The sequence below is a fragment of the Ammospiza nelsoni genome, chromosome 7 (genome assembly GCF_027579445.1).
Source record: "Ammospiza nelsoni isolate bAmmNel1 chromosome 7, bAmmNel1.pri, whole genome shotgun sequence".
Classification (NCBI taxonomy): Eukaryota; Metazoa; Chordata; class Aves; order Passeriformes; family Passerellidae; genus Ammospiza; species Ammospiza nelsoni.
In genome coordinates this window covers 14,045,241-14,064,008 of record NC_080639.1, presented here as the reverse complement: position 1 = coordinate 14,064,008, position 18,768 = coordinate 14,045,241, and the positions used below count along the sequence as shown (strand labels likewise).

The 18,768-nt window shown below is 43.7% G+C and overlaps 1 protein-coding gene across 1 annotated transcript in view; it reads right to left on the bottom strand.

Moving 5' to 3' along the window:
- Window positions 1–11,860: 11,860 nt before the first annotated feature.
- The window catches only part of PLEKHM3 (pleckstrin homology domain containing M3), a 70,107-nt gene continuing 63,199 nt past the window's right edge, over window positions 11,861–18,768 (bottom strand). Inside the window, exon 7 of the mRNA XM_059476338.1 lies at window positions 11,861–18,260. Coding sequence (XP_059332321.1) covers window positions 18,083–18,260 — 178 coding nt within the window. The 3' untranslated portion in view covers window positions 11,861–18,082. The remainder of the gene's footprint in view (window positions 18,261–18,768) is intronic.

Genomic DNA, 18,768 nt, shown 5'->3' with positions numbered 1-18,768 from the left:
AATCACTGCCAGCATTTGCAGAGGGACCCTGGCACCCAAATCCTACTCAAGTGCAACAGCAGCGGGGTGAACATTTCTCATGTGCCCAGAGGCTGTGGCTTGGGGACAGGAATTCAGATTTAAATCATTTGAATGCTTTTCACCATTCCCTTAAAAATCCTAACTTACATCAATACAATTTGGTTTTATATACACCTGTGCAATTACACACCTTAGCATATTGCAGGAAAACAAAACCATGCCAAACTGTAGCCATATCCAAAAAGTTACATGGAACTTGAAAACTTCTGAGTGAATTAATCCAAAACTTAATTTATAACAGTGACACAAGCTTCAGCAACACCTAACTAACACAAGTCCTGCAGTTTGAAAAATGCCACCAAGAATTTCAGGTAAGTAAGACCAAAGTAAAATCAGGGAGATTGCTGCACATAAAACTAATCTTGCCAACCTCATCACCTATTAATTAACTATACTTGTACATATAAATGCACATAAAATATATGCAATAAGCTTTCTTTGGTCTCCCCAGGCACTGGGAACCTTACCATAAGCCACAGCTGGAATATTGAAGGGATGCTCTTGTCCTGAGGTGCCGCTACCACAGCATGCAGAGGCAGGATCAGGGCCCTGGCCCAGAGCTGCAGGAGGGTTGGTGGTGATGAGGATGGGCCTCTGCCATGCCACAGCCATGGCTGGTTTCAAATCCCCTGCTGTGACTCACAACGCTGAGATAAAGAGGAAGCAGTGAAGTTCCTTACATCGAATTTTCTTGGGGGGTATAGTGCAGCCTGAAACATCTGAAACTTTTCAGATATGTAGTTTTTGAAACACAGCACATAATGCCTTTTTTTTTTTCTTTTCTTTTTCTCTCAAAAGAAAACAGTCCCCATAGTGAAGTTGACATGATAAATTAGTATAGCCCTGGCAAAGCCCTCACTCTTCATTTGGCAAATACTTATTTATGGTCTTTCAATTTGTGGCTTATGTAACAACAGGGTGAGTGACTTTCAAAAAAAGCTCCGCCATGTATTGACCTGATACAGCTTAATGGGTCCTTCAGAGCAATTAGGATTTATTGTGTTAGCGTCTATTGTGTATAGAGACCATTTTAAAAACATGTGTTATTTACCCAGAAAGCAGTAATGACTGTTTAAATACAGTGAGATTGTTTCTTAAACTCTTGCTGCTCTATACATTGCAAAGAAGTTACTCCAAATAATATTTCTCAGTTAAATACTTTGCTCCAGTGGGACTTCCAAGCTGGATTGTTGTATGGCAGATATATTTGTATGCCTATAGCTGTAAGTGAACTGAGCTCCCAGGAAAGCTGCAAAATGAGCAGCGTTGAAGCATGGAATCTGAGATTTTTTTCTCAACCAAGGGGCCAGAGCTTGCCACTCTAGTGGTCTGAGCAGCCCAGGCCTTTTCCTAACTTAGAGAGCAGAGCATTTCCCATGAACCAAACAAGTTTTTCCCTGTCTGTCTGAAAGTGACCATATGAGCCATGAAGCTGAGGTTTGCATCACAGCACATCTAACCCAACATGCACATGAGGTGGGGCCATCACCACTTCCCTGTAACCTTGTGGGGGCCAGCATGCAAGAACACAAGCACTGGTTTTTGAAGACCAATGCAGCTGTGAGAAGCCAAACCCCTGGCTAGGCCCCCCAGCAGGCCTGAAGGAGCCCAGCTTTGCAGCCCAGCAAAGATCAGCTCTGGCTTAACCAGCTCTGACCGACCACAGAGTAAAACAAACCCCAGCTCATCCATGGGAGCCATCAAGTGCCTCTATGAAACAAAAAAATATAGATTAATTACTGCTTGACTCTTCTTCAGACCAACGGTGTTTTAATCAGCACTATCTCAGTAATAATTCTTTCCTTTTCTGCCTTTCTCCTGCCCCCTCCTCTGCTGTGTGAAGCCTTCAGGGTGAAACTGCTCAAAGCAGTTCTTTGACAAAATGCTTTGCCTGCCCTGCTTCAGATCACAGCCTTTGGAGACTTATTTCTATCTGCTTGTTTTACACCAAAATTGACATATTATCTGTTACAGCTGCAGAGACAGAAGTACTAAGTTGTTTTTTTATTACAGCAAAAAGAGGGACAGGTTTTTGTCTGAAAAATTTCTGGCAAGTATTTCAGAGTTAGGATGCAAGTTTGTAATGGCCAATCCTCTGGAGAACAGTCAGGCAGCCTAGACTGAAGCTGGCTATAACTTATGATTTCTGTTTTGTGGAAAATTCCAACATTAAAAACCAATGTAAAACACACCAGTTTGTTCCAAACAGGGCAAGCTGCCCATACTTCTGAGCAATCCTGCAGCATCAGGAAAAGCTAGAAGGTTTCCTCTCAAAACATGGAGATTTCCTAGAAGCCCCCTGCCCAGGAAAGCCTTAGGAGCAAAGGATGAGGGAGGACCTGGAGTGGGGGACATGGAAATCCTGGAGAGATGGATCTTGCTGGCCAACTGGGCAGACTTCAGGCAGGAATGTGCCTGGTGAGCATTTGTCTCTTAGGTCCTGCCTGATTTTCAGAGAAAGTTGGTCAGTGAAAACAGAAACATTTCCAAGATATTTTCTGTCTCTGCCAAACTGACACTTTACAAAGAAACCGCTCTCAGCACAAGCATCTGCAGTTATGGGTGGTCTCTCCTGGCCTTAAAATTCTATTAATTGGTGCAAAACATGATAACAACGGTTGCTGTTAAAAGCAACTTCAGTCTGTGTTCAGAATAGTTCAAGTTCAGTCTGTCTTTTCCTGAAAACACAGAGTTTATTTAAAATAGATTTCAAACATGTAAGCCAGTTTGACTGCATTTCTTCACTAACAACTCAAGATGCTGTGATCAAGACCTTCCAGATGCAGTGATCGTGGACTCTCTTGAGGCAACCTTAAGGGATTAGGATTTCCAGAAACTGGACTCCTTTACAACATGCCATATTGCTCGCTTAAGATCAGAAGGAATCAAAAATTATGCATTTGAAAGATTTATCCTGTATGTGTACTTATGTACATTATACATTATCCTAGAAGGAGAACATTCACGTACATTTTGTGTTTCTATGAACCAGAAAGTATCAAAGCCAGAGACCTCCTGAAACAATGTCTTCTATCTGACCTTTTAGGCATTCTTGCTAAGATCAAGCACTTCAGATTTTCCCTATCTGCTTTTGACATCCTTGAAGTGCTTGACACAGAGCTAGAGGAATATTAGAACTAAGATTCAGCGAGTCATGTCATTCACATCACGTGAATGAAACTATGTTGAAATACAGATTTAAATCCCTGCATAATCAACATTTATTGGACACAATAAAAAGAGCCAGAAACAGATGAGAAGGCAATTAGCACTAGCTAGAACTATAGACATTTTGATTACTTCCTTCTGCAAGTCATTCATGGCATGCTATAATACACAGGTCAAGGTGATTTTGGAAAGGATGTTGCTAGCAAGTTTCCCATTCAGGTATTAGTCAGATGTGAAGGATTAGCACATGCAAGTGACCTTTATGAGCAGTAGTGGAATGGAAACGAAGCAGAGTCTGCAGCAGAAGCCAGAATGGTCTTTTTCCATCTCAAGCCTGAGTGGTTGATTTCCCATCTCTCTGTGGACATAAGGGCAGGGACTAATGTTAACAGAATTGAAGCAATCCAGGAAATTTGCTGGGCAAAAGAAGGAATCCATTCTCTAAATCCTGCACCTCACTGCCACATACAGCAACACTGAGCATACAATTATGCTATCCAGCTTGGGATATGACCTGGTGATGCAAGAAAGTACTCCAAAATATTCCACAAGTGCTAGCATAGAGTTGCCAAAAATGTTGATGACAAGGTTGTATAGTCCTCTTACGAGGCTTTTTTTTTTTAACCAAACTGATAGAATCAAACTGATTTTGTAAAAACAACAAGCTGATACAAAAGGCAGCACAATTGCTGCAAAGATGGGACTCATGTAGGTCAGCATCCTCCTTATGAAGGAAAGGCATGAAAACACTGAAGTAGCTTGGTTCAGCTTTTAGCTCAGAAAAGTCTGTCTGACTGCAGAAGAATTCATGTTGGATATGCTGGTGAATTAACTGTCCCACTATTTGTGACAAAGGAGAAGCTGAGCCCTTCTCCATGTTTCCTTCAGGCTGGCAGTGCAACCATTACACCATCACAAGGCAGACAGGATTCTACTGGTGCACTCACAGAAATCCCTGTGCAAGCTTCCACCTGTGCCAGGTGCTGACTGTACCTGCAGTTCAAACTGCTCTTGGGCTGAGCAGATAGGGAACACAAAAAACAGGAGAAAAGAAAGGTAATTCTCCTTGTTTTTGCAGACACAAAAGGCTTATGGCTTGTCTCTATGGCCAGAGAGAGCTGTGAAATCAACCCCACGGTGCTAAACTGGAAAAATTCCATTGTGGCTTCTGCTGCAGATGCTGTTCCCCTCTCTGTTCCACTAGAGCACACGAGACTGAGAACCTCTGCTCTCTGCTGCAGGGAGGACAAGGCCTCACCTCCCTCAGTCAGGGCCAGGCTTACAGTCCTGGAGACAAAATCCATCTTCTGGCAGATGAGCAGTCTGGCGGGAAACAAGGCAGATTCCTTACCTGGGCCAGCCAGCTGCATCCTGACAGGAGCAAACATCCCCCTTTCAGGGAGGAAGGGATAGAGCAAGGTGAGAAGACAGTTTAATCCTTTCAGCTGAGACTTTGCCAAGGATGTTGCTAATTAGCAGAGAGAGGATGTACTGTGGCTGGTGAGAGACAGACACGTTCTGTGTTGTGAGACAGTGCCTGCAACCAGCTCTATCTGTGAGACAGTGGGCTCCCTGATTGTGTTTGTACTGCAGGAGCCATCCCAGCAACACCAGCTGGGCCCTTGATGCCCGCTGTGCTATCCACAGCCTCATATGAAATCCTTGATGGGATTCCAGACAGACAAAAAGTCATAAATCTTATTTTCACTGTTCTAATACAACCAAACCTATTTTGTATAGACAGAGTGGCTGTGGCTTCCAGGCCATGGAAAAAGACTGGTACTGGAGCAGCATCTGTATTTCCTAGGCTTTCTTGGCTATCTAGGAGATAGGAGAGTGTTGTAACTACCAGAGGAAACAGGGAGGCATTTTCAATCTCTACCAGCACTGAGATGGTGGTCCAGAACTCTGTGTGTGTATCTCACACACTGCAGTTTGGAAACATTTCCAGCTGAGACTACTAAATTTGGTCAGCTGGTGTCTGGTCTAACCACACTGAGCTTAATCTGCAAGAGCCCAGTTTAAATTTGTGGGACTGTAAGTGGTTATGCTTGAGATTAGCACCTGTTCCAGCAGCCCTGTATTCAAGGATAGCTGAAATACACATCGTAAGAAAAGCCAACAAACTAACCATCAGACCCCACAGCTTCTTCCATAGATTACAAGTAGATTCCCTGACAATATAAAAGGAATTATTCTTAATTTTGTGCCTCTGTGTACTTTCCATGGGGGCTAAGATGCCCTGAATTTCTCCTCAATACTTAACCACATTTATTTATGTAGGGTCAAAGCTGCCTTGTGGCTCTTTTAATCTGGCATATTACCAAGACACAGCTAACTGTGTTAAACACAGGCTCCTGACTAAACCTAGCATAGTAAATTCAGGAGATGAGCTGAGACTGATAACAGCAGCAACCTGATCTCTACAGAAGCAGGGATTAAACACATTCAGCTGCACCCTAATGCAGCTGCCTAAAACAATCCCAAGGTGTGCTGGGCCAAAATGTTCTCTAAGAACTTCTGTATGTACTGATGAAGGCCTTGGTGGGACTGAGAGCTGGCATAGATATGAGAGATCTGAGGGGAGAGAGGTGGAGGCAGGTGCTGACTGCACTGGGCAGACTTCTGAAAGGATGGACAAGGTTTGGTCTTCAGCCTGAGCAGATTCCTCACCTTTAGTAAGCTCACTGAGGTGTTATCACGTCTTTCCCTAAACAGATCATAAAAACCCGCGCAGGTGATTATATTATGAACAAAGGGGAGCAACAACAGAAACAAAACAAGAGCGGTGGCCTGCAAGTCTCTACTGGGGAAAAAGAGACAGGCCACAGGCAAAGAGCCGAGCCTCAAGGTGTGTCGCTGTAGGCTGCAGGAAGGGACGGGGCTTTTTAAAGGTCCTTGACACGGGCACAGTGCTGACTCTGAAACCATCCCCCTGCCCTGGCTGCAAAGTACCTCCTGGAACTGGGTCTGAGCTTTAGAGAATGAAATCCAATTTACCTGCCACAAAGAAGAGCTTGGTGAGGCCTCCCCAAGCCGGTGGGTAAAGGAGGACTGCCAGTTCCCACCCCCCGCTGCCCCCTCCCAGGCAGAGCGGGGGGGAAGGGGCAGCCATGGCAGTAAGTGCAGGAACAATTCACTGGAGAGCCACGGTGCGCTTTGCAGTTTGCCCACTAATTACTATTAAGCCCCGGTTCCTTTTTGTGTTCCAAGGGGCGTCTTCAATGTGGCACTGCTTCTTGGGCCTTTCATGCGGCTGGGCTAACCCCTGAATAGCGGGCTCCCCCCGCCCCTCCTCGCTACCTCTCCCTTTTTCTTTCTCCCTTTTGCTTTTCTGATAGTATTTTCTGTCCATGTTGTGTAAGGCCCTAAATGAATCTTGACTGCCCCTACAGCCGACTGGAGACGCACAAAAGCGGCCCATTCCAGTGGCCACAGCGCCATTGTGTGCCCTAACAATGCACTAATTGGCGGCGACAATTGTGCGGCCGGGGAAGGAGAGGGGGCCGCGGGGGGGGTGGGTGGAACACGGGACATGGGTCCTTTCCAATCACCGAGGCGGGTCACGGAAAAAAGAGAAGTGTGAGGAGGAGAAACGCGCTCTGCCCCGCGTCTCTCCCGCGGGCACGTCCGTGCCCGTCCCGGGCAGCCTGCTCCAAGGGCCCCCCCGCATTCCTACGAGGACGTGTAAGGCGAAAAATTGTAACGCGTGGCTGTGCAGAGCAAGAGATGTGCAATCTAAAAGGGTCGTCACAATCACAAACCAGGCTGTCTCACCATGCCAGAGGCTGGAGAACTCATGTGATGAGGACACCACTGAGATATTCATGAGAAAAGGTCACATACAGAGCCAAGATGCTGATGCTGGGGCACTCTGCCCTGGCTACACGTGGGAGACTGCTCACCTCTTTCTAAACTGAGCTTAACATATCTGTGTTTTGCACCAGGACAGTGGGATGCAAGGATAGGGTGCCCTACAGCACTCTGCTGGGCTAGGTGCTGGTCCTGTGGAGTAGGAGCCTGTGGTGCTGTTGGAAGTAGGGAATGAATCTGGGCCACATCTCCAGCACCAGCAAAGCTGAGGGCTGGAGGGATGAAAGGGACAATAGGTGCCATGGGACTGAAGCTGCTTATTGCCACTGTGACACCACGCAGGACTCAGAAGGGACTAACTCAGTCTCACACTGAAATATGGCAGGAATGAGCCCATGGATTTTGAAAGCTGTCTCAGTATGAAGTTAGGCCTGGAGTTTTAAGGCTGCTGTGGCTGACAAGTGAGGGACAGATTTTAGCTCTATTCATTAGCTTTTAAGATAGAATATGAGACAGGAAATGGCATGGCCAATGCTTTTGAGAAAGAAGTACATAAGACTCACCCAGTTGCATCAGCTCAAAATTAATTCAGACAGTTGAGAGACATGGGGTCAGATGCTGAAGTGCTCAACACCTGCCCATCTGTTTTCCAAACAGCTCCTATCAGCTCCCTCAGAGAACAGTGAAGACCAGCAGGTGTGGAGCACTGTGGTTCCTGACAGAGAAAGCAAGGCTGGCAGCAATACTTAAGTTTATGAAGGGCTCTGAAATATCTTCTGGCAAAGGTGTTTCTCTTATTTGAAGCTGACTGACCTTTGAGAAGCATTGTCCACAGCAGGGTCAGGAAGCAGGTAATTCTCCTATCTCTCTCAGGAGAGGTATAGGACTGCTGTGGTGGGGGACACTTCTACTAGATGTTTTGATAAAGAATTACTTCCTGCATCTGGAAAGAAGCAAGAAAACACTGTCCCATACAGTGGCATCTAAACAGGGAACAACTCCATAGGAGACATCTCTAGTGGAAGAGCAATACTCTTCTATAGTAAGTCCCATGGTATCAGCATGGCTTGGAGAAGCAATCTTGCCATAACCTCATGAAGGGCAGGCACAACAAGCAGGGAGGGCAAACTGGAGCTACAGACCCATGGACAGGCAGCACTGTGCCTGGATCTAAACTCCCCAGTGCTCTGACTGATTGGGGCTGGCGTTTCAGTTTGGTCCACTACATATAAACACTAACTAAGATGAGAAGTCTGGTCCTGCAGCCAAAACGCTGAGGGGAAGCCCATGTGAGCCAGTGTGAGGAGCAGAGTTGCAACAGCCTAGAGCTGGAAGTGTGCAGAGTCCAGGGTATGCTGTGTAGAAACCCTGGGACACTGGACTCTTGCCCTTTTCACCCCATGGCAACATGGAGCACAGTAGTTCTCTTACTGTAATCTCTCAGATTTTATGGTACGGCATTTCTATGAAACACCAAAGGACATCCCTACTGCCAGGAGGAACCCTAATCTCTTCACTTGTTGCAAGGTGGATTCATAAGCTATTTTAGCTCCTAGCATTTGGTGGTAGCAACATCCTCCCCAAGACAAAATCATTAGTTACCTGCTCTAAACATAGTAAATGTGCTTCTCCTTGCCCTCCCCTAGCAGGCCTCCACACAACTCCTGCTGACAACTATGGAAACATTCCCATGGATTACCACAGATGCAGGAGGAGGGCCTTATATAGTGCGACTTCTCTGCCTCCCCTTTGCCCTAAGCCCTTCACAGAAGTACTTTATTGTTTTATGACAGTGCAGTTAACACTTGACATAAATCTCTAAGCACAGCTAACAATGTTGATGCTGTGTAAATACCTACAGTAGAGACCTGTATTTTATTATGCTTTTGCCCTCTTTTACCTGTTATCACCCAGGGTTAACTCTGTGCTAGCTGCACTTGTATTTCACAAGGAACCTGCCGATTTTACACACTGCTACACCTCTCCTGTCTTAAATACTGAGAGTCCAGCTCTGCTTCTTTGACTAACTGCAGTTTTCATTGGAGCCAGCAGGTCTTGAATCCTGTAAAGGATCCAAGGTAAAGGATCGAACATGCTGTCTGTCAAATCCAAAACAAGTGTCCTTCAGAAGTGCAGAGTCCAAGGCAGAACAGGACATTTTGCAATATGTACACAAGCAAGTATCCACCAATGTCACAAGCTGCTGCATGACAAGGTCTGATGACAGGATGGTGCTGGCATTTGTTTTCCACCCTAGCCTTGCTTTCATAAGCATTTGTACCCCTGCTCTCAGAAATCATTGCAGGGGAAGGTACAAACTGAGGGAGAGACACAGAATCACAGAATAAGCTGAGTTGGAAGGGACCCACAAGAACTAGGGAGTTGAACTCCTGGCCCTGCACAGTGCCATCCCCAGGAGTCGCACCCTGTGCCTGAGAGCATTGTCCAAAGACTTCCTGAACTCTGCCAGGCTTGGTGCTGGGACCACTTCCTTGGGGAGCCCATTCCAGCCCAACAACTGGAATCTTTCACTAATACCCAACCTAAATCTCCCTGACACAATTTCAGGCTATTTCCCCAGGTCCTGTTGCTGGCACCACAGAGATCAATGCTTTCCCCTGCTCTTCCCCTCACAAGGAAGTTGTAACTGCAGTGAGCTCTCCCCTCAGTGTCCTCTTCTTCAGACAGAACAGACCAAACGACCTCAGCTGCTCCTCATATGGCTTCCCCTCAAGGCCCCTCACCATCTTTGCTGCCCTCCTCTTAGGTGCTCTCTAATAGCCTAACCTCTTACTTGTATTGTGGTGCCCAAAACTGCACACTCCTTGTGTTTCATTACTTTGTTGCTACACTTCAGATATTTGCCTGCAGTGTCAGTCAGAAATGAGATTAATTTATAATCCTAAATGCTAGGAAATCACTTTGGACTGAACTGCTCCATGCATGCTGATTATATCTACTACTTTCTTACATTGATTCAGTAATTTGTACTTTCTTATTTTTAAACAGTACCTAACTTAAATAATAATTCCTTCTTATTTACTTCTAAATGCATCATATTGTACCTACATGATAAACACCTGAGAATTTTCAAGTAAAAAGTTCAGTGCTTTAACACAAGCTCTTATCTGACTTGTCTTGCTTTCCGGATGAGCCTCACAACTTTGTTTTTAATATCTAAACAAATGCTAATGCCTTGAAACTAAATTATAGAAAATTGGAAGTCACTTACTATAAACAATGGACTGACTTTTTAAAAGCATGTTTGTAGCTTCAATGCCAAATTTTATATTTGTCTATGCTTAAAATGGATGGAATTTACTCCTGCTTGCCTTGGAGACTTTGTCTGGTTTTAATTGTGACACTTGATTATCTGAGATGCTTTTCACCACCTTCTCATAGTGGTAATACTCAGGCCTTTAAATGGGACCACTATTTTGGAGAGTATTTAGTTAAACAAGAACTCTTTTAACAAGACAGTCCAGAGCTATGCACACACACTCCCAGAATATTTTCACTTGCCCTCAGCATGCTTTCACTGAAAAGGTATGGTAAGCCTCACAGCCAGTCCCTAAGGAAAGGAGGAGGTTGCTAGCTCCATTCTTTCAGAAAACCAGTCAACTTCACATATTAACCCAAATATTCTTAATTTTGGTCTGAGAGCTGGAAGGGTAGCTTTTTTAAAATGAATTATCCTGAGTTTAAAAGAAGAGCTAGAGCTTGGATTGGCATGCTGTTCGCAGGGCTCCACAGAGCCCATGGTCTCTGCTCTGCCTGGATGCTTTTTCACACCACCTCTTACAGGGTGAAGTGAGGAGGGGAGGTGGCAGTGAAAGGGGAAGGAGATGTCATAACAGAATTTGCTCACCTTGTAAAGCAAATAAGGAGGAAGAGAAGGTCTTGCACATGGTTTCCTTGTGCAGCTTGTGTGGTCCCAGTCAAACATTAACTCATCGCTTGTAGCTGATTTCATCACAGGGATGAAGTCCAAAGGTTCCTGCAGGAGAGAGGATTGACATTCCTGATGGACTTCTGGTCTTTCTGAGGAGGGGCAGGAAGACAGTGAAGGAGGGGATATATCCTTCTCTTTGAAAGCTGCCAGAGCATAGGGCTGGCTGTGGAATGCTCTGGGGAGTCTCAGGCAGGGGTTTTAGGCCGATGAGCTCCACCATAGCTCTGTGCTGCAATCTTTAGTCATTGAATCCAGATTCAAGGAGCTGCAGAAACTCCTTAGCTGGTGCACTGAAAGAAACAACCAAGAACAACAAGAATCTTGCCTGCTCCTACATCCATAGGTGTGAGAACCCTCATAACATGGGCAAAGTCCTGCCCTTCCAGCCCCTCAGGGGTCCCCTCAGTCCACCTGGGAGATGCCTCCCTTACTCAGAGTTCAAGGCCCTGGCCTTGCACCCTTCTGGCAGAGGACATGTGGCAGCCACACTAAGCAGCTGCTCCTGCAAGCCTCCCAGGAGCTCTGTTTCCAAGGGTGCCTCAAAGCCACAGTAAGCTCCCCTGGGAGCTTGTGGCAGGGGTCAGCACCATCAAAAATCTAGGAACTTGTGGTGTTCCAAAACCACAAGATTTAACTGGGAATCCAAACCCCCAGAGCCTGATGCAGACATCAACAGTACTTCCAGAGGCCCTCCTGGCTGAGATCTGAGAACAGTAAGTATCACATTTTCTTAGTTTCAGAAGACTTTAACCAGCAGAGAAGCATTTTTAAGAAAACTATCACTCTTTCAGAGCTTGCCCTACCCATGGTACAGTACCCACCAGAAGGGAAATTAAGAAGGACAAGTAACATTTTTTAGTGTTTATTGAGAGTTGCCTTTATACAGGAGGGACTGGTGCTCTGATGCAGTCACAAGTGAACCCAAATAAACCCTGCTCAAGTGTCAACAAGCAATTCAACTCAGTGGATTTAAATTATAACATCATTACACATCAATAATAAATTAAGACTACTGCCCAGTAGTTGCAGATAATTTTAAAAAATATCCTTGTCAAAAGTAAAAAAACCAAACCAACAACGAAAACAATGAAACACACATAACAATGTTGCAAATAAGTTAACACAGTAGCACACACATAAGGGTATTCCAAAAACTCAGGGTGCACTGCCAGCAATGCTAAAATTCACTGTAAGCTGGTGCTCTGGCAGGAAGGAAAGGCCAGGCTGCCAGGGACCACATCAGCCACTGTGCTCTGCTGCTCACACCTGGCTTTCCCTGGCTTTCAACTGCCTTGACTGAACTCAAGTTGATTTGGAAGCTGCCTTTGTCACTTAATACCTATGAAACACATATTTTGCTCATGAATTTACTTTAGCTTGCCTCAAGTATAGCAGGGACTCATGTAAGGTAACGTGGTATCATAGGTATTAATTAAAAATCAAAACTGAAAGCACAGTTTAGTTTAAGCAAAATTAACTTGGTAGACAAGTGCATAAGCAAAATTGAAACAAATCCTTTTTCCACCAAAACAATACTGTCTATTCAAGAATCCATAATGGTTTAACATGTGGATTAGAGAGGAATAAATAAATAATTGAGCCGCTGACACCTGTGCACAAAGACAGAGTCTAATACACTTTGGTCCTAGACAGCTGATAGCTCTCCAGATCTAAATATCTCTGATGCTGACCACAAGTGGCATGTTTGCAATTTGGATTAATGGTCACCCTAAGGAATTTGGGTGAAATTGGCATTTTAACACATGACTCAAACCATCACGGCCACACCAGGGTTTTCAAGTAAAGAAGGATTTTGCACATTATTATCCAGGCTGTCTCCTCACTGTACTGCTAAAATGCAGTAGCAGCACTGCTGCTGCTAAGGGGATTCCTGCTACTGGTGTCAAATGTGGACTTGTGCCCCAGGCTGACACCTGCCAGATACTTTAGCAAATAATGCTAAAATTTCAATGGGTTAAGCCTCTCTCTAAGGTGAGGCTGACTGAACCCCCACTGGGTGAGCCTTCAGGGAGCCAGGCTGCATTAAAATTGAGCTGAGGAAACACCTTCACTGCCACAGCACTGGACCCAGCTGTGCAAGCAAGCAGGGGGCTTGGTATGGAAGTCTCTGGCCAAGGGTTCCAGGAGGAGCAAAACTGCATGTGACCTGATCCTGTTTTAATTCTCTGTACCTGACATTATTATATATGCACACCTTCTGAAGGTCTTGCGCAACTGCATCTCAGGCTAAGCAGCCAGCAAGTCTCAAAAACACACATAATAAGAACCAATACCATCTCCACACTGTCCTCTCTCATAATGCCCTCACAAAGCATAGACAGTAAACAAATTTGATGGTTACCATTCCTAGTACGATGGAAACTGCAAGGGTACTACACAAGCAAGGGTTTTAAGCTCCGATGCCATAAACATTGCATGATGGCAGAGCATTTCTAAAAAAAATTATTCACCTCTCAAAATTTAAGGCACCAAAAGGAGCAAAAGTGAGGAGTTCCCACACAGCTTGGTGTCTTTAGAGCTGGTATATGAAGCCTGTACAGCTAACTTCATGAGGGCAGAACAAGCAAACTGATTTACTCAGCTGCTCCTGCAAAAGACCAGTCCCAGCCATAGGAGCATTTCAGTTTAAGTCTACAAGTCAATAAAACAGCAGATGCAATCAGGAAATCCAAAACAGGAAGAGAGACACTAATATACTGTACTGTAAGGCACTCCTACTGGGAAGGGAAAATTGGAAGGCAAATTACAAAGGAGAGAATGACTGGACTCAACTGGTCCAAAAGTGGCACGATGACCTATGAAGCCTGGCTACAGGCTCAGTACTGTGAGTAAGGAGAGGGACAGAGACAGTGGAGAGAGAGGGGAGACGTGCTTGCAACTCAGTGGCAGGAAAAAAAATAGAAGATTATGATATTATTAAATTAATTTTTTTATACAGATCAACAGTCAGCTGCAATCCAGGCAGTGACCTTTGGGAAGCTTAGGAAATTCAGTGGCTTTTGTTGCTACAGGGAAAAAGCAAAATTCAACTGGGCAGCTTCCCCATTTCATTGTAAACAGACATCCTCTGCTCTTTTTAAAAATCTTTCAAGACGTTATCATCAATCTATTGTAATACACACACTATCCTAATAATAAGAGAAGCCTTGACAAGAGGAGCTCTAAAAATACCCTGATGATTCACTCCTAACAGGGCCATCAGAGCCTGTGCAGTACTGCAAAAAACTTAAGTTCCTCTCAAAAGAGTACCTTCCCTCAAACCCACCAATTCCTATGGATGCCAGCAGTGAGCTCATATTGGTATGTGCCAGCCAGGATATTTTGTCACATCACGAACCCATCATTTTCCACCACATAAGACAGACAAAAAACAAGAAAAGTAATAGAAGGATTCCTACACAAGAAACACAAATTTATCTTTTTATAGATTGATAATACAAAAAGAGCTGAAGTTTGCATCGCCTAAATAGGCCCATCTTCCCATTAAAGGAAACGTAGATGGTTAGGGTAAAGAGGAAAAGAGATTTGAATGAGGATCTCAGTAGTGTCCTAGATTAAAATAATATCAGACTAACAACTCTAAGTACCTGTAGAGAGTGAAGCTATGGTCCACTGCAGTTAAGCATCCTATTTTTACACAGATGATAAGTTCTGTACAAAGCAAAAGCAGTAACTGGATTACAGATCAATTCCTTCTCAGTCAGTTATGAAAGCATCTTCTCTTTGAAGAAGACAAACAGCATATTTCATTCTTGATTCACAAAGAAATGGCATAATTCAAATTTATTTCATGCGTGAGTAGGACAAGTCTGAAGTACCAATGCATAATTTCACCTGGGGTGGGGGGAGGATGTTGGAGAGTGGTGCAATCTGCAAAGCCCCCAGGAACTTTACCAGCTGATGCTCATCCAGAAGTCTGCAGAGCAGAGCCCCGTGCAGGCTGCGGGCTGCAGAATGGGCACACAGAGCAGTGGGGACCAGCACAGAGCACTGGTGAAACAGCAGAGACAACCATGCAAGGGTACAGCGCTGTCTGAAACCCAAACCACCTGCAGAACCCCAGGCTGATGCTCCAGCTTGCAGATGGCTCCTGCAAGAAAATTGACTGAGGGCAGGATTAAGCCTTTCATTATGCTTACAAAAATTGGTGACAGACTATTTTATCATACCTATTCATAAGGAATAACTGGTTTTGGATAGGAGCTAGGCATCCCTGAGAGGACATCATCTTTCACCTTACAGCCAGCTCCTAGAGGTACTGTGAAGTTTTATCACTTTTTAAAAGTAGAAATTAACGTCTATTCATTTTAGGAACTAGCTGGTTTACAACAATACTGGATTTTAAAGCAAATAGCCTGATCTGTACTGTACAGTATTCTTTAACATAAAGCTCTGGGTACTGACAGAATATCATAACATGCTCTTGCTCTGTATCACTTGTAATGGCAGTGGTTTCAAACCCATGATTAATTTCAGCAGTTTTGCCAACATCATACTTTTTTTATCCTTTAAATCTCTGTTAGCAAAGAAACTGTTCTGTAGTACATGCACGAACCCAGAGAAACTCCAATGCTGTTTATGTTGTTATTCCCACATTCAATTCCAATATCTAACCACCCACATGACTGGTACTTTAGAGATAGGACATCTGTCAAAGTAACTAATATTTTGCAATGTCTGAACCTTGATTCCTTGACTCCACACAGTTTTTGACAGTGCACTCAAGCAGCCTTCTCCAAACTGAGCTGGACATGAACAAGCACTGTGAGGTATTATAAATACCAGAGCATGATGATATGTAAAACACCACCATTTTTTCTTTAATGACCTAACATTATGTCTACAGATAATTCAAAATAGTACCTGACAGATGCTGACAGTTTCAGAGCTACTGGCTTTGCCACAGCAGTAATTGTAGTGACACAAGCTGAAAAACATGGGAGCGTTCTGTTTATTCAGCCAGTACCAGTGCAGTTCCTGTTTGCCTGACTAATTCCACAATACTTCCCCAGTGTTTGCATTTCTGAACACACAGGGAATTCTTTGCATGGGAATGGATTTGCAAGGAACATTGTACCTTTAAGGGTGATAGCCAAAAGCAACTCATTTCACATGAGGAACAGTGAGCAGAGACAGAGACACCATTGTGTATGGGAAGTATTAATTTTAGTGACAAAGGTGCATGATTCACCAGGTTTATTAAGTATGGGAATCCCTACAGCACTTTGCCAAGAACATGAAAAAATCCTCACTTCCTTCTAAAGAATCCCAATGAAAGAAGGATTTCTGCAAAAGAAAGGCACTGGTTGTCTAATGTATAGAGATATAAACATGCTTCTATATATATATATATATATATGTATATGTATATATATATATATATAGTAGTTGCACTCAAATTTGAGAAAGCTACTTTTTTCTTTGACTGGAGGCTGGAAAAGGTAACCACTTCTATTCCAGTACAAGGCAACTCATTGCAGCATTTTACCTTTTAATGTAAGCATGATGTACCCTGTTCTTTCATTTAAAAATACTTCTGCAATTAGCGAGATGCTTCCACAATCAAAGCTGCTTTCTGCCTTGAATACAACAGTCTCTAGATTATATACGAAGCAAAAATCAGTATTCCATATTTTAACAAACCTATGTGAGAGGAGAGGAAAAAAACACATGCAACTGGCATTATTCTCCTGAAACCATATTTACTTTCTATATATAGATTGTGTGTGTGTATATATATATATATGAATGCTTTCATAGGTATGTAATAGACATATCACTGCAGGGTGTGGAAAAGAGTCAGGAATGTGAAATAGGGAGAAGAAATCTAACTGCTCATTGGAAGTGAATTTGCCATGAATTAAACATACTGCCAGTAAGGACACACAGCTCTCCAGTTAAATCCATCAGGTACTTCCCTTTACAAAATAATTCACTGTGTTTTATACTTCCCTGTGTTCCAGGTGTGTGAAGCAGAATCATACTTCAAGGAACTTCACTGTCCACCATGGAAGTCATTATGGAACACTAAATGCCTCGGAGCTCAGAGAGAATGCAGGACACAAGTTGCATGTGAAAACAGCAAAGTAGTGTTTCACAATTTTGGAGGTATTTGCTAACTAAAATGGGCAAGATCACTTTCCTGACTATCAGTTTAACAGGTTCAGATTAGAAAAACATTTGAAGTAAACTTCAGGAAATGAACAGAAAACCAATGTGAACACTTAAAATGCCCTGAAGTTTCAGACTGGAAGTAGGAGAACCAACATCATGCTATTACAGACAAGGACACAGCCTCCCATGAATCGAGAGTAACCAGCACAAATCTCAAAGTACTTCAGACAGAGCTTAACTGGTATTTCCAGCCTGAACAAAAAGAGCATCAAGTCCCATGGTTATCTGAATATGGAGTAGTTCACTGGGGTGGTTACAAATATATAAACATAACTGAAGGAATTATTCTGTGTCTTATGTTTGCAAGCACCCCGAATAAGGTTTAAGGAGGGAGATCCTTTAAGACAGTTCTCTGAAAACATGAGGAAATGAAACCACACGTCCATATCAGAAGGAGACAGTGGATTTAAAATAATTCCTGCTCTATTGGGTTCTGTGAAACACCTCACCAGAACCCCTGCCAAGGCTACTAATAAATAAATAATACACATAAATAAGTAGATGATTCATCAACTCTAAATGAACAACATAAAAAATAATGCAGCCATGGCAACAAATGTTCTCTGCCTTGAGATAAAGTGTTCTCCAGAGGTGGAAAAGAAAGTTGGGTACTTAATTAGCTAGACCTAAAGCATTTCTCATAAACCACATTTTGTATTTTGAAGTCCGCAGAGGCTGGACTTCAATGCAGTTTAGCCATTGGTATTTCAAAGCCAACAAGGCTTCATGGCCACTTTGGCAGCTCTTATTTCACAGATGAAGGAGGTCAGGTAACATTTTTCAAAACAATTTCTGCCTGTCTAAGCAGAGAATTTGCTTGAGCTGGCAGCTGGGAGAATGATTCTCTTCAGGCTGGCCACTGCCTTAAGGACCTCATGTGTTCTGATATGACAACTCAAACATGTTGCAAGACTCTTCGAAGTTCTCGTCCATATTCAGTTGCCTCCAGAAGGATTTCTGCTTCTTCTGCAATTCTTTACGCACACACCTGGGGCACGGTACAGCCTTCACTTTGCACTCAGAGTGGAAGACAGCACCACAACTTTCACACCTGCAAACACAAATTAGTGTCAAAATGGAATCACAACATGGGACCAGAGCATGCAATGGGCAGCACGTGGGCTGTGGGCAGTAGGTATTCCTTGACACTTCTGGGGGCTCAAAGAGCCTTATGCTTCATTAGAGTGGTGTTGTAAAAGACACTGGTATGGCCACGCCTCTGCTGGTGTTAAGCTACTCAGGAGCACTAAGATAAATTGACTTGCATTCATTTTGCCGTTGCTGAGAATCCGTCCCAGCATTTCTGCTTCACAGACAAGTTTTTAGAAGGATCAATACTTATCTTCTTTGTAATTTGTACTCAGGTACATCACTGAAAAGACATCAACTTTGTTTTACGAAAGACAAGTCTTGCTTTGTTTGTAAATGAGGTGTGACTATATTACTTTCCAATAAGTTATAGTTCAGCAATTGCAGAAACAGATTCTGTGATTTGCAACAGCCATGATGCGACATATATCTCATTGAAGCTCCAGTGGTCAGCTGTTCTGGAAAGAGTA